At 35.5% G+C, this 13,675-nt stretch overlaps 1 protein-coding gene and 1 long non-coding RNA gene across 19 annotated transcripts in view; both read right to left on the bottom strand.

Moving 5' to 3' along the window:
• Positions 1–1,054: 1,054 nt before the first annotated feature.
• On the bottom strand, positions 1,055–3,320 carry LOC113038866 (uncharacterized). The gene is made up of 2 exons (XR_003274821.1): positions 2,279–3,320; positions 1,055–1,696 (listed from the first exon to the last, which is right to left on the bottom strand). It is a non-coding gene; the product is annotated as an uncharacterized LOC113038866 (long non-coding RNA).
• A 967-nt stretch (positions 3,321–4,287) lies between these two features.
• The window catches only part of nedd4l (NEDD4 like E3 ubiquitin protein ligase), a 65,987-nt gene continuing 56,599 nt past the window's right edge, over positions 4,288–13,675 (bottom strand). For all 18 annotated transcript variants that reach the window (XM_026196615.1, XM_026196617.1, XM_026196620.1 and 15 more), the window contains 14 exons: positions 13,083–13,137; positions 12,222–12,280; positions 11,632–11,697; positions 11,022–11,251; positions 10,511–10,632; positions 10,296–10,366; positions 10,033–10,128; positions 9,834–9,907; positions 9,682–9,742; positions 9,454–9,513; positions 8,337–8,444; positions 7,048–7,144; positions 6,696–6,768; positions 4,288–6,091 (listed from right to left, as the gene is read on the bottom strand). In XM_026196615.1, coding sequence (XP_026052400.1) covers positions 5,989–6,091; positions 6,696–6,768; positions 7,048–7,144; positions 8,337–8,444; positions 9,454–9,513; positions 9,682–9,742; positions 9,834–9,907; positions 10,033–10,128; positions 10,296–10,366; positions 10,511–10,632; positions 11,022–11,251; positions 11,632–11,697; positions 12,222–12,280; positions 13,083–13,137 — 1,275 coding nt within the window. In that variant the 3' untranslated portion in view covers positions 4,288–5,988. The remainder of the gene's footprint in view (positions 6,092–6,695; positions 6,769–7,047; positions 7,145–8,336; positions 8,445–9,453; positions 9,514–9,681; positions 9,743–9,833; positions 9,908–10,032; positions 10,129–10,295; positions 10,367–10,510; positions 10,633–11,021; positions 11,252–11,631; positions 11,698–12,221; positions 12,281–13,082; positions 13,138–13,675) is intronic.

The raw sequence follows: 13,675 nt of genomic DNA, 5'->3' as shown, positions 1-13,675 counted from the left end.
ATCCGCAGGTGGCACAGTAGACCTAGGACTACTGTCTGACAAAAAGCAGGCTGCAGTCGGGATTTTCCTTTCCTTAAAATAACGGATTACTTTTCTAAAAAAAATAACGAAGTTACTGATTACTTACGCACGAAACTAACGCGTTAAGTTACAAATTTCAGGAAAAAAGTAATTAGAGTACTCTAACGTGTTACTTTGTAACGCGTTACCCACAACACTGTATATAAATATATATACATATGTGTGTATATGTGTATATATGTATGTATTCATGTATATATATGTACATATATATATATATGTATGTATGTATATGTGTGTGTGTGTGTGTGTGTATATATATATATATATATATATATATATATATATATATATATATATATATATATACATATGTGTGTATATGTGTATATATGTATGTGTATGTATGTATATATGTATGTGTATGTATATATATATATATATATATATATATATATATATATGTAGGTGTGGGTGTGTGTGTGTGTATATATATATATATATATATATATATATATATATATATATATATATATGTATGTATATAAATATATATACATATGTGTGTATATGTGTGTATATATATATATGTATGTATGTATGTATTCATGTATATATATGTACATATATATATATATGTATGTATGTATATGTGTGTGTGTGTGTGTGTGTGTATATATATATATATATATATATACATATGTGTGTATATGTGTATATATGTATGTGTATGTATGTATATATGTATGTGTATGTATATATATATATATATATATATATATATATATATATATATATGTAGGTGTGGGTGTGTGTGTGTGTATATATAAATAAATTACAATACACTTAACAATAATTTAATAAATTATACTTTTTTGCAATATATTGAGAAATCATATATATATAGTCTGTGTGTGTATATAAAATGTAATTCCAAAATTTAAGTACATTGTTAAATGAAAACAGCAGATATAAAACCTATTTAAAATATGAATAAACCACAACATTACTTCAATGATATTCACATAGCAATGCTTTTGATCAATTTAATGCATCCTTATTTTTTATTGTCATAAAGATACCATACTAATAAAGAACAAGAAATACCATGACACACACACTGTCTGGCAACTGGGTCAGTGCACACATATAGCAAACATGATCTATTATGATCTATTTGTCAGATGCCAAATTATCAACATCTTTTAAAAATTAAGCAAACACACACACACACACACATATTCAGTTTCATATTCCCACAGTAGAATCCATCATCATGATCATGTTTCTCTGAGCTGACTGGCTGAGGTGGTTGTGAGGTCTCACCGTGGCTATTTAGTGTGATAATGGCGTTTGACAACACAGGATACAAACACCATTGTCACACTCCACAGCTCAGGAGGACGACAGACCTTTAGTGTACTCGTTTATTAAAGTCATCTTTTTCACTTATAATAGCTGTTCTTTTACTGAATCCCTCAGAATGATCTAACAGTACTTCATGAACCAGGTCTGTACGTGTCACCCTGGGTTCAGCAGCTGGCTCGTGCTCTGGTCAGGTGTAAATGTTATCACATTTCTGTCAGTGGAGTGGATCGTGACGGGAACCGTGCAGATGGTCTCCTCTAAATGATTAGTTATGCCTTCTTCATTAGACGGTCCTCCCATTATTGAGCTTTAAACATATTTTAGTGAAAATAACAAAAAGCAGTCAAAACCACAGCTATGATAGTTCAGATAAACATTTTAGATTGAATTTTAATTTAATGTGCACATACATGACTGCAATGCCATTAAAATATCAATGATGTACAATATAAGCAAAGTATGTAAATATATCAGTGTGATACTTTATAATACCGTACCTTAATTTAAATTATGCTTAATTATATACGCTGTGTTCAAAAGCATTTTTTAAACACTAATAATGTGAATCAGATGCTTTAAAACAATAAATAATGAGAAAAATTCATATTTCAGCTAGCTGCCAAGGCAATGCTTCTCCATTTCATTTCATTTAACGTAATGTACTAAGTTACCAAAAACAAAAATAAATAAAACCAATATAAACATAAAAAAAAAACTAAAAATGTAAAGTGTTAACTTAATTTTTTTTCATTTAAATAAGACCTAGAATTATATATATATATATATATATATATATATATATATATATATATATATTATAGATGAGCTCAAATGTTGTTGTTTTTTCAGATATATAATAAATTTTCTTTTTGTGAACAAGTTAACTTACCACATACCCTATCCGGTAAAGATGACTGATCCACGTGACCCTCCATGCTGTAGAAATACTGAGAGCAGTAAAAAACACTCTAACACACAATACCCTTTATAATACACTCACACGCTCTCATAACCACCCATCGTCTCTTCCAGAGATCCACAGACGGCAAGAAAGTCTCTGTCACGACTGGTCATTCTGCTCTCCTTTAACCTCCATATATGTAGCTAGAGGGGGTTTAGTCAAACAGTTTTGTGATAAGCTTAGCGAAGTATTGATCGGCCGTGACGTGGGGACGAGGTCACTAACCCAAAACCTGTGAGTGCTTCAGAAAAAAAACCTTTAGAAGCACCATTTCCTCTTAACACGAACGGTTTTAATGAACCTATGACACCTGCAGCCATGAGAAGAATCATTAAGACACTTGTGAGAAATAAATAGAGGTCAAACCACCCAAAAAGCCTCTTTAAACATGGAATCAGTGATTGAAATATGTCTCTGTTTTAAAAGCCGAGAGATTTCAGAAGTGTGAAAAGATCCCCAGTGCACTGAAATAAGTTTATTCCATTCAATTTCCCAAATGGCTCACATAATCATAGCTAATTTCTGAGAGGTGTTGACAAACAGTGTAGTGAATGTGTTTCCACTGCTGCAGCTCATGCTGTGACGGGACGTTGGGAGGTGCAGATTTGGCGTTGGGCTTGTTTGTGATTGCAGAACGAGAGCTCTTGATACAGGCCGCTTTTATTTGCTTGTCCTTGGATCTGATAGCCGTCTGATTGCATGTGTGAATGAACTGAGTTCCCTTCACCACTCAGCAGAGCCTCGTGCCATGTGTTCAGCAACAAAAATGAGCAGGAAACCAGAAAGACCAGAAAATGTGTCAACTGCAGGAGAAACAACGTTTTTGAAATGCCAGTATATAAATATATAATGCATATTAATCATCATTTTGTATTGTGAATAAGAAAATGTAACCGTTTAATAATATACTACTACTATTGTAGCAACATGTTATTGTAGTATTACTATTGTAACAAATGTACATTTTATTGCTGCACTTACAATTTACATAAAAATATACATTACATAAAATAATAATTCACATGAAATTTTTAATTCATAATATTAAATAAAGATTTTATAATTAATTTATTATAATTAATTTTATAATGGATTCATTCATCAAATCAGCATATTAGAATGATTTCTGAAGGATCATGTGACACTGAAGACTGGAGGAATGATGCTGAAAATTCTGCTTTGATCACAGGAATAAATATAAGTTGTAATAATATTTCACAATATTACAGTTTTTTTTTTTTTTTTTTTTTAAATCAATGCAGCCTTGGTAAGCATGAGAGACTTTGAGAAAAAAAAAAAATAATTATCTTACCACCCCAAACTTTTGAAGAATAATGTATATATTAATCTACGAAAAAAAGTTTTATAATGAAACAATTTTTAATTAACTTACAAATAAAAAATATATATATTTATGACTGACTGACTTATGACTTTCAAGATTTTATAGGTGTAGGCTTGCAATGTTTAAGCTTGAGAGCAGAAAATCAACAACAGAGAAGTCAACACAGCCTTGAACTAGATAAGAAAGAGGGTTGCCAGATTTGACCCGGTTAGCTGTACCTGCAGCATTGAAACAGTTCAAATCAACAAAACATGGAAGATTGCATATCTGGAAAAAGAAAACCCCCAAAATAAAGCAAAACTCTGTCCTCCTGTTTGCTTGTTTTTCGACTTCGGACGATCCAGTAAATGACAAAACACCTCAACCTTCAGCTTAAACTGAAACCTAGGACAGACGGGTCCTTTTTATTTACAAACCCGACTGCCAGCAGGTTCAGAAGCAGAAATACCATGAATGAGTTTACCTTGAAAGCAATCACTCCAAACCCATCCTATATCACTTTAAGTCTTATTTAGTAGATTTCCTGTCATTTGTCAACTAAACAAACACTGAGACTTTCCGGATAAATCAGTAAAACAACACCACACCTAAATTCCATTTATCAGTTTATTTCGAACGAAGTTATACGAATCGCAAGGTTTTGTGGTGAGCAGGAACCAGACAGTAAATGTTCCTCATCAATAATAATAACAATTAAAAAAAAGAACTGCCCCTACAAAAGAGAAAGGGTCATTTATAACAATAATCAGAATATTATCACGAATCTACAGAGCCACAGCGGCCCGAAAAGTGTGAGTGGGGAGGAGTACAGATAAAAGACTGGGAAAGAAAATAGAAAAAGAGCCAGTCGTTCCTACAGAGCCGATCCGGATTCACACTGACGAACCAGACTGACTCCAGATCAGCTGTAGGGCCGAGCTGTGATCTGATATGTTAGCAGCAGGCCGATTATAAGGAAGAGATATTGCACCAAGGAACCGAGTGCTTTTAAAAGAACAAAATAGATAATCACATTCAAGTTCACAAAAAAAAAAAAAAACAGGTGTCATGACCCTAGTTTGTGATCAATAAAGTGCCCTCTTAGGTACAGTGGTGTTAGAAGAAACAAGAAAACACAGAAAGAAAGAAAGAAAGAAAGTTAATATCCTGAAAGTCTACGAGACTTGCAGTGTTGAATCACAGCGCTTTTAAGATAGCTTCACTCTGTCGCTCTTTAATACTTCAAACAGATTTAACACGTACAGTAAAAGTCCAATCGCGTCTTTCCCCCAAAACAAAACTCATTTACAGCATTATGAACAGGTATAATCATAAGAAAGATAAGAACAATACTTATTACAATTGAAGAAAACCCTCTCCGACAAACTCATGTCCGATGCATGTCGACGTTTTCCATCCTTGCTCTCAACCAAGAAGGAGAATAGCTTTATAATTACTACGTAATCATATTGAAACACAAGATACATGTTCATGCCAGTTTTCATAGCAATACAATAATCTTTTTTTTTGCTTGTTTTTTTTCTTTTCTTTTTTTTTTTTTACCCACAATGATATGGATATTGAGTTGAATATTAGCCAGGCCACTGATGCATTTCCGATAACGTTGTTTAAAATAGTAAACCACATTGTTGGTACAAATAATCCATTTACTCTGTAAGAATGACAATAACAGCGATAATAATAAACTATTAAAAACAATTCCCGTTGCTTCTTGGCATTGCAAAAGAAGATAAAAAAATAATCCTTGACGAAGGAAGGAAGGAAAGGGAAACTTGGCGTATTTTGTGGGATAAGGGAGGATGAGGATGAGGATGTGTCCTTCATCCTGGCTGTGATTCCTAAGGTAATCTGGTGTCGGTAAGACCTGATAAGAGTTGCCTCTTCACTAAACTTATACTATGTTTGTGGAATCAATGGGATTGTTAGCGGTGGAATATCAAGGCCACGCCCACTCTGAGGCCACACCCAAATACTGAAATTTCTTTACTATCAATATAAAAGTCGCCACGGCCTCAGAGCTGGATTTTGAAATAAAACATTAGGAGAGAGCATGATTTGTGGGAAACTGCAGGGCTGTTTGGCATCAAAACGGTTCACAGCCAATGTCGTTCCAGCTAGACAGATTACATGCATATACTGTGCTGACATCACACACCTGCGACTGCTGGGGTCTGGCTGTACAATGGCAACTCGAGAGTGTGTAAATGTGAGTATAGACGTGTGTGCGAGTGTTTTGTACATGTCTTTGCTCGTCGGTTGCGTTTGGAGATCGCATGGATATAAAGGGATTTCTTTAGTCGACACCCTCGAAGCCTTGGGCGTTTTCCACCGCCATCAGAAGCTTCTCTCGCAGGTCTTCAAACGACTCGTACGTCGGGAGGTCCAGGCGATTGAAGCTGCGTGGGAAGAAAACATAACGGAATCATTGAGATAAACTAAACGCAAACATATACCGTATTTTCCGGACTATAAGTCGCACTTTTTTTCATAGTTTGGCTGGTCCTGCGACTTATAGTCAGGTGCGACTTATTTATCAAAATTAAATTGACATGAACCGAGAGAAATTAGCCAAGAGAAAACATTACCATCTACAACCACAAGAGGGCGCTCTATGCTGCTCACTGCTCCTGTAGTCTACCACTGAGCAGCATAGAGCGCCCTCTATTTTTGGACTGATGCGACTTATACTCAGGTGCGACTTATAGTCCGAAAAATACGGTAGTTGTTTTTAAATTAAAAGAGAGTAACATCTTTTCTGAATAACACCAAATTGTTTTTGGCCTATTTTGGGATTTTCACAAAACAAAAACTAAAACTAAAACTAAAAATAAAAAAAAATAAAAAAAAATACTGAAATTAAATAAATAGAAAAATATATATATATATATATAAAAATGTATAAAGTAAAATAAAATAAAACAATCCTTTCTACGGGAGATAAACAGAATATATGTAGATATGTTTGAGTAAATAAAGTGGTCAAATCCCTCTAGGTCTTACCAGGTGTGAGCACGAGGGAGTTTGTCAGGTGTCCCCCACTGCTCGATAGTAAACAACTGCGGCCCATTGGAACCTGCAAGTGATCACGGGACTCGTCAAGGACCAATCAGAAATGGAGCCAATTCATTATATAGGTCTCAAAGGGAAATATTAAGATCTGAAACCAGAGGAAGCTGCTACAAACATCTTCCTATAGACTGTCTGCATTAAATTGTAAAGAGAAATGATACAACAATTGTACTACAATGCCAGTGACATTTTCTGAAAAACAAACATACGTTTACAAAATAACACCCACATATATATTATTATATATGATATGATATATGTGGCACAGTATTGCATTATTTACCGTAGAGTTCAGCGAAACCGTTCATTGGCACTCTGGATGTTCCGGTGACGAACTGCAAAAGTCTGATCCGCTTTTCAGCATCCATTAACAATACAGCCTGAGTTGGGACATAGAGAGACATAGTTAATAACAATAACTTTCATCTCTTTATACTAGCAGTAAGGAAAACATTGTACAGAGAATAAGTTCTCCAAAAAAACATGTCAGGGAACCAAGGTAGTTTTTCTCTTAAAATAAATACATTTAGAATTCTATTCAAATAATTATCAGTAGAAAACCTCCACTTAAAGCTTTTTCTAGTTAATGTACCAGTACCAACTGGTATATTAGGATATGTTTGCTTGATTGCTAACAATGACTCATATTCTATATTTAATTGTATTCAAATGTGTTTAATTCTGTATTGGTATTTGGCATTTCCATTATATTTTTATGGGGGAACAGGATCAGAAAATGCCACAAGCTGGACTTAAACCTGCACTGTGGCTCAGCATGCTGGAGCCAGGGGTCAAAGTTCGGCCAGAAAACCCCTGCTAGCAGATGCCATAACTACACCATTACAGGGGGGGAAAGAAAGTAATCTTTCTTTACAGACTACTATTCAAGAATTAAATAAATATGAATATTTCTATAGATATTACGAACATCCTTGGATGTACAGCTCTGTTCCGATAGATTAACTTCATAACTGAAGAAATGTGTGCCTAATTTCAGACTTCAAACCAATTTTTAAATATGATACATTTGCTGTATATTGTGCTGTACTGGAGAGTAAATCTGTATTTACCTACGTGTGTGTAGAAAGAGCAAGTCTGGCTCCAGACTACTGATAAGACGTTCCTAATGCGCACCGTGCCTCTTTCATCAGAGTAAACACACGATGAGCCTCACATCAAACAGACTTTGATCGGTAACTGCCTGCAGTGCACTTGGCATGAGGTCAGACACACTCATGCATACAAAAGTTTGGACACACTTGACTAAATTAGTTTCTCATGATCTTTAAAATCTTTCGATCTAAAGGTTTGATTAAATGCCTGAAATTAATTTAGAAGAAAAAATGCATTCATGACTTCTTTACAAAACTAACATTCTATTTTTTTTTTAATGCATTAGTTTGAGATCATCATCCCAGGATGATTTTAGTTGTTGTCAGTCAATACATCTGCAATATGTCATAGTTCATATGGTTTTACTTCAGCTATAAATATGTAAAAAAATTAAAAATAGTAAATAAAAAAAGTCCAAATTTCTTGCACACAAAACACAGGCTATGTGCTTCTCCATACCTTCCAGAACCACTGGATCACAGGGTGATTAGGACAGTAGCCATTCTTGTAGATGGTGTGCTGCCTCCAGTCATTGACGTCCACATCTCCCAGACCACACATCAGCAGCTGGAGACAAAGAATACAGCATGATAAACACACCAACACACACAGACCAGAATCAGAACACAGCTACTCAACTACAGGAAGCATTTTATATATGTTTAGGGTTGTTGAGATAAAAAAAAAAAGGATATCTATTACGCTCACCAAGGGTTCTAAAAGGCTGGATAAAAAAAAAGGCATATTGCAAAATATTATTCTAATGTATATAAAAAATAATAATAAATAAACAAAAAAATAATTATATATATATATATATATATATATATATATATATATATATATATATGATTTATTTACTTATTTACATAATTTCTGTAACAGCAAAGCTAGATTTTCAGTCTTCTACTATGATGATTTTTTTCAGTGTCTTTACTGTCACTTTTGAGTGTCCTTGCATAATAAAACCAGTTAAAATAAAAATAATAATTTTACAAATAATAAAAAAAAAATCATCATCCTGACCCTTTTGTGTGCGTGTTTGAATAATACTATTGTATAATATGACGTATAGTATACAAAACCCGAAATGTTTTATATACTGTTTGTGGCAATACAATTTTTGTAAATTTAAAAGTACTTTATTTGATTTGCTTTGCTTCTATATTTGGAACTAGAAATGGGATAACTGATAAACTACAAATCAATAATTAATACAGCTTCAGACAGTTCAAATCATGCAGATAATGCACTGCTGTATAAACAGTACATCAGCAGAACCTCTACTGGCTGACATCCATACCATGATCTATTCAGCACAGTCTGCCTTTATTCGTTTATTTTTATTGGCCACTATAATGGGTTTAAGTGCGAGGTGACATCAAATTGTCAATACATACTTTTTAAGGGTGACCGTGACTAATGCACTGTTCTGTGTTCGTGTGAGAAGAGTCGATTCATAATACAGGCTTTTTTTGCACTTTTTTTTTCTATAAGTCTTTTGTGTCTTGGACATGGAGGATTCGGTCTCCATGACAACAGCAGAGATGGTAATGGGTATGTGGGAAGTTGTTACCTCCAGTTCGTTTTCGTCAAAAATCTTTATCAAGTCGATGGGAATGAGTTCAGTGAAGCCCTGTGAAACAGACATGTGAAACATGATCAAAACATTGCATGTCATTAGAGCATATTGGCATGCAGCGGCATGCAGCCATAAGGAATAACCAAATCTCTGCTAACACCTAGTGGCAATACATGGAACTACAGATCATTTTTTTATTGTATTGGGGATTTGATCACGTACCTCCAAAAAGGCGTTCATCTGTTTCTGGACCCGGTTCACAAACCGCCACTGAATCACCAAGCTGTGCAGAGCCAAAAAAAAAAAAAAAAAGATTCTGTTCATATAAAATGCCATATGCAAGCATTTACAAATAGAGCAATAGAGCAACTCACTCTATGTATTCTTTTTTGTTGTCATTGGTTACAACCATATCTGATCCGCTTGGCTTCAAATCCACCTGATAGGTCTATAAATATATATACACATATACACACAAAAATTAAAATTAGCAAAAAATACCACAATAACATTTTTTTTTTCATTGAGGATGACTAACTTAAACACATATACTTAGACACACAATACTGTTACCTGTCCAAAGTTGTCCTCGTCAATACAGAACCGCAAGTCCAGTTCTGTGGGGTCGTTTTCCAGAATCCACTTGAGAGAGTTGTAGTATTCACTGTCCTACAGAAGTGAGTGTACATGTGCACAGACACACTAAACTCAGATCAACGCCTTTAAACAACATCCTTCAATGAGAATTCTGTTTTATGAGGTTTCTGCACTGTTCTGCTGTGGGTTATATCTTAAAACTGGTGTGTGTGTGTGTAAGTAGGTGTGTGTGAACGCACCACTGACTCCATATCATTCAGTGTGATGTGTTTGCCCAGCATCATTTTATAGAATGGTCGAATGAAGAAACCTGCAAAACAAACAAGAACAACATATTTCTGTTTGTAACAGGGAACAGCAGCTACAAATCAAATCCCAAAACAAATAATAACAGCATGATGATAATAAAAAAGTCACATTTTCAGATCAGCTATCAAAAAACAGGTTTATGTACCGTCTAACAGCTTTCCGTGATACACAGCCATGCCAGCCACTCGACCGATGAACTTGAAGTACGAGAGGTGATCCTCATTACAGAGGCCGGAGTTTGGATTGATCTGAAGGGTGTAGTTATCTCTGCAGACAGACAGAAGGGAGACGTTAAACGAATGAATTATGATGCCAGCTCTAATGAGTGTCAGTGGGGGAGATCTAACAACATAACAGAGAACAAGAAGAAACGCTTGCATTCTTTCAGAACAACAATACAGACAGAAAGACACCGATATACTGACAGGTTTATGTACAGACAGACAGTTAGACATGTAAATATATAGATAGACAGATATATACATAGGCATAAAGAAAGACATACAGACAGATGAACAAATAAAGACATACAAAATATTGGATATATATATATATAGAGAGAGAGAGACAAAGGATTTATGTGCCAGTTCAAGCAAATCTGCCAAAGCAGCTCAAACTCGACAAACCTGCAGTGGACAAACACTTGGGACACTTACGTGGCTGAGTACTCAAATAGCCCATAATAAGGGTTAAACATCTCCTTAGAGAGTAGGAAGAACCATTCTCTGGCCACGCCCCCATAATCCAGGCCTTTCTCTGATTCAAACTCGATCCACAGACGAGCCTTCAGACTGTCGGGTCTCTTCAGGGACATGATTCGTCTGTAAGACTCCTCAAAGATGTTATTCCTGTGTAGCTTCATCTCAAAACGGTTTGGAATATCGGCCTGTGGGAGAGAGAGGGAGAGTGAGAGAGAGAGAGAGAGAGAGAGTGCAAGAGAGTGAGATTCAAATAACAGTTGCACTCATGAAATCTGGATGTATAAAATCCCAGAATAATAAACTGAAGATCACGATTAGCTACAGGCTTTTCACCCTAACATCTAAACTTAATATTAAGGTTTGCAATAATCACAGCACTGTAAACAGCTGCGTTTCTGTTGTGTGAAGAACAATTTAACACCCAATGAAAAAAAAGAAAAAAAAAAAACGATCTTCACTCCTCGACAAGGATTTCACACCGAATAAATTAGAGTGTCTAGGAATACAGTATGTGACAGGAAAGAGCTCACTGTGATGTCTCTGAAAATGTCGCTTTGTTTCTTACCGGCTTCTTTAACTTCTTTCTGAAGTAATCGTACTTCTGCTTGAATTCTCTGGAATATGGCACCGCCTAAAAGAAGACAAATAAACAATTGAATACATAAATGTAACATAAGGATAACAACGAACAAGCAAGAGAAAAAACCTGGGTTTGGAAATTATTAAAAATGTTTTCTAAAGAACATCTGATATTATTACTATCATATACTACATTTCTATGAATATCAGAAAATCATTTTTTAAACACATCCTGGCCAGGCCATATTTCAAATGATTTTTTTTTTCCAATGCATAAACATTTAGAATGAAAATGGCCTCTATTTCTGACACATTGCGACAATTTTACTGTATTGTAAAGAACTTTTTTATGTGGTATTACTGTACCTCTAATTTAATCTCTTTTTTTTTTATAGATTATTTAAACATTTTCAACTGTAATGCGATAAAACTACTAAATACTACTACTAAAAACAATCGCACAACAAAATTAATAAAAATGTGCCATTAAAATGAAAACTTAAAAGTCAACAGTGTTACAAGAGAACAGAGACAGAATAAGAGAAAGACTGTGAGAGAGAATAGAGGTACACTCACAGGTCCAGTTATGGCAGGACTCTGGAGCCGAGGGTCCTCCCACTGTGTTTTTTTGGTGTCTGAGGAGGAGGAGAGGAATTTGAGAACTCTTTATATGACTCAAATTTTTATTGCTATTTCCTACAAATTAAATATACAGAAAACCTAAAAAAAAGAAACGTTTAAATTAGGTTTCAATTGTGTAAACAATTGGTTCAATATAAATCAGTGCACACACACACACACCACTAGAGGTCGTTTGTGAATCTGTGGAGCTGACAAACAAAACAGGTGTGTATCGACCACGGCAGCAGACTCAGCAGTGTTTGAACACACCTGTGTTGTGACGGACACCGAGGACACGTCCCAGTTTAATGATGCAGGAGAAAAATGATCTCACAACTTATGTTACCTTTAACATCTAAACAGTTATTGATCACAGAGCACGGCGACAAAACAACAAATAGGAACTTGAGAGCATATCTGTGAATGGAGCATTGCATTACTGTATGGCAGGAGGATTTACAGTAGACTGCAAAACTATGCTGCATTCCCAGGAACCTCGTTTTGGTCACATCCTAAAGCAGCGTAAAATAATTTCAAGTTATGCCAAATGTGTAACTGTAATTAATTAAAATGTAGCTTTCTACCCACTATTACAGTATGTTTAGAGTGATGTAAAGACCTTTAAAATATAAAAACAGTTTAATTGTTCAAATCTGTTGTTATCAAATGCATAAGACACTAATTTCTGACTAGACCATATAAAGCTAAATGAAATGTAATTTGATGATATCAATTTTTGTTTGTCTTAAACACTACTGTTAAAAAAAATGTGGGGTTAGAAAGGAACAGTGTCTGGTTATTAATGAGTGTCCTTACTATGGTCGATGTAAAAGGTTCTTCCGTCTGCATGCACTCGTTCCTCCCACCCAGGCTGCGGAGATTCAGAGAGAGAGAGGGAAAAAAAAACATTAAGATCAGACAAAACCACCAGACCTGATACACCAACACAACAACTGTAACAGATAATGTGACGGAGGAAGAACAGAAAGATATGACGACTCCTCGGTTCAGTGTGGGAGAGCTTCCACGACATGCAGAAGAGACCTCAGTTTATTCACTCGCACTCTGACAAACACGCACTCGCATTCACATACTGCCCCGGAGACCCCCACCCCGCCCCGAGACCTGCAAACCCACGCCGATGCCAACATCACAAGAAACTGCCAGGTCTGACGAAAATCACAGCCAACAATTCATAACCCACGACAACAAGGGAAGCTGTTTGACGACCCACACACGGGATCCGGAGAGGGGACAAGACCTTCGTTCACGACTGAGAGACTGTGAGCCAGCACTGAAGACAAGCGCTCTCGTGCTGAACGGGCATCAACCAAAAACTGGCATCGAATGAAGCACAGGATGGACACTGTGCAGGGATGGAGGATGCAGAGAAGAGGATGGATGGATGG

The sequence above is a fragment of the Carassius auratus genome, chromosome 21, assembly GCF_003368295.1.
Source record: "Carassius auratus strain Wakin chromosome 21, ASM336829v1, whole genome shotgun sequence".
NCBI lineage: Eukaryota > Metazoa > Chordata > Actinopteri > Cypriniformes > Cyprinidae > Carassius > Carassius auratus.
This window is presented reverse-complemented; position numbering and strand designations above follow the sequence as displayed.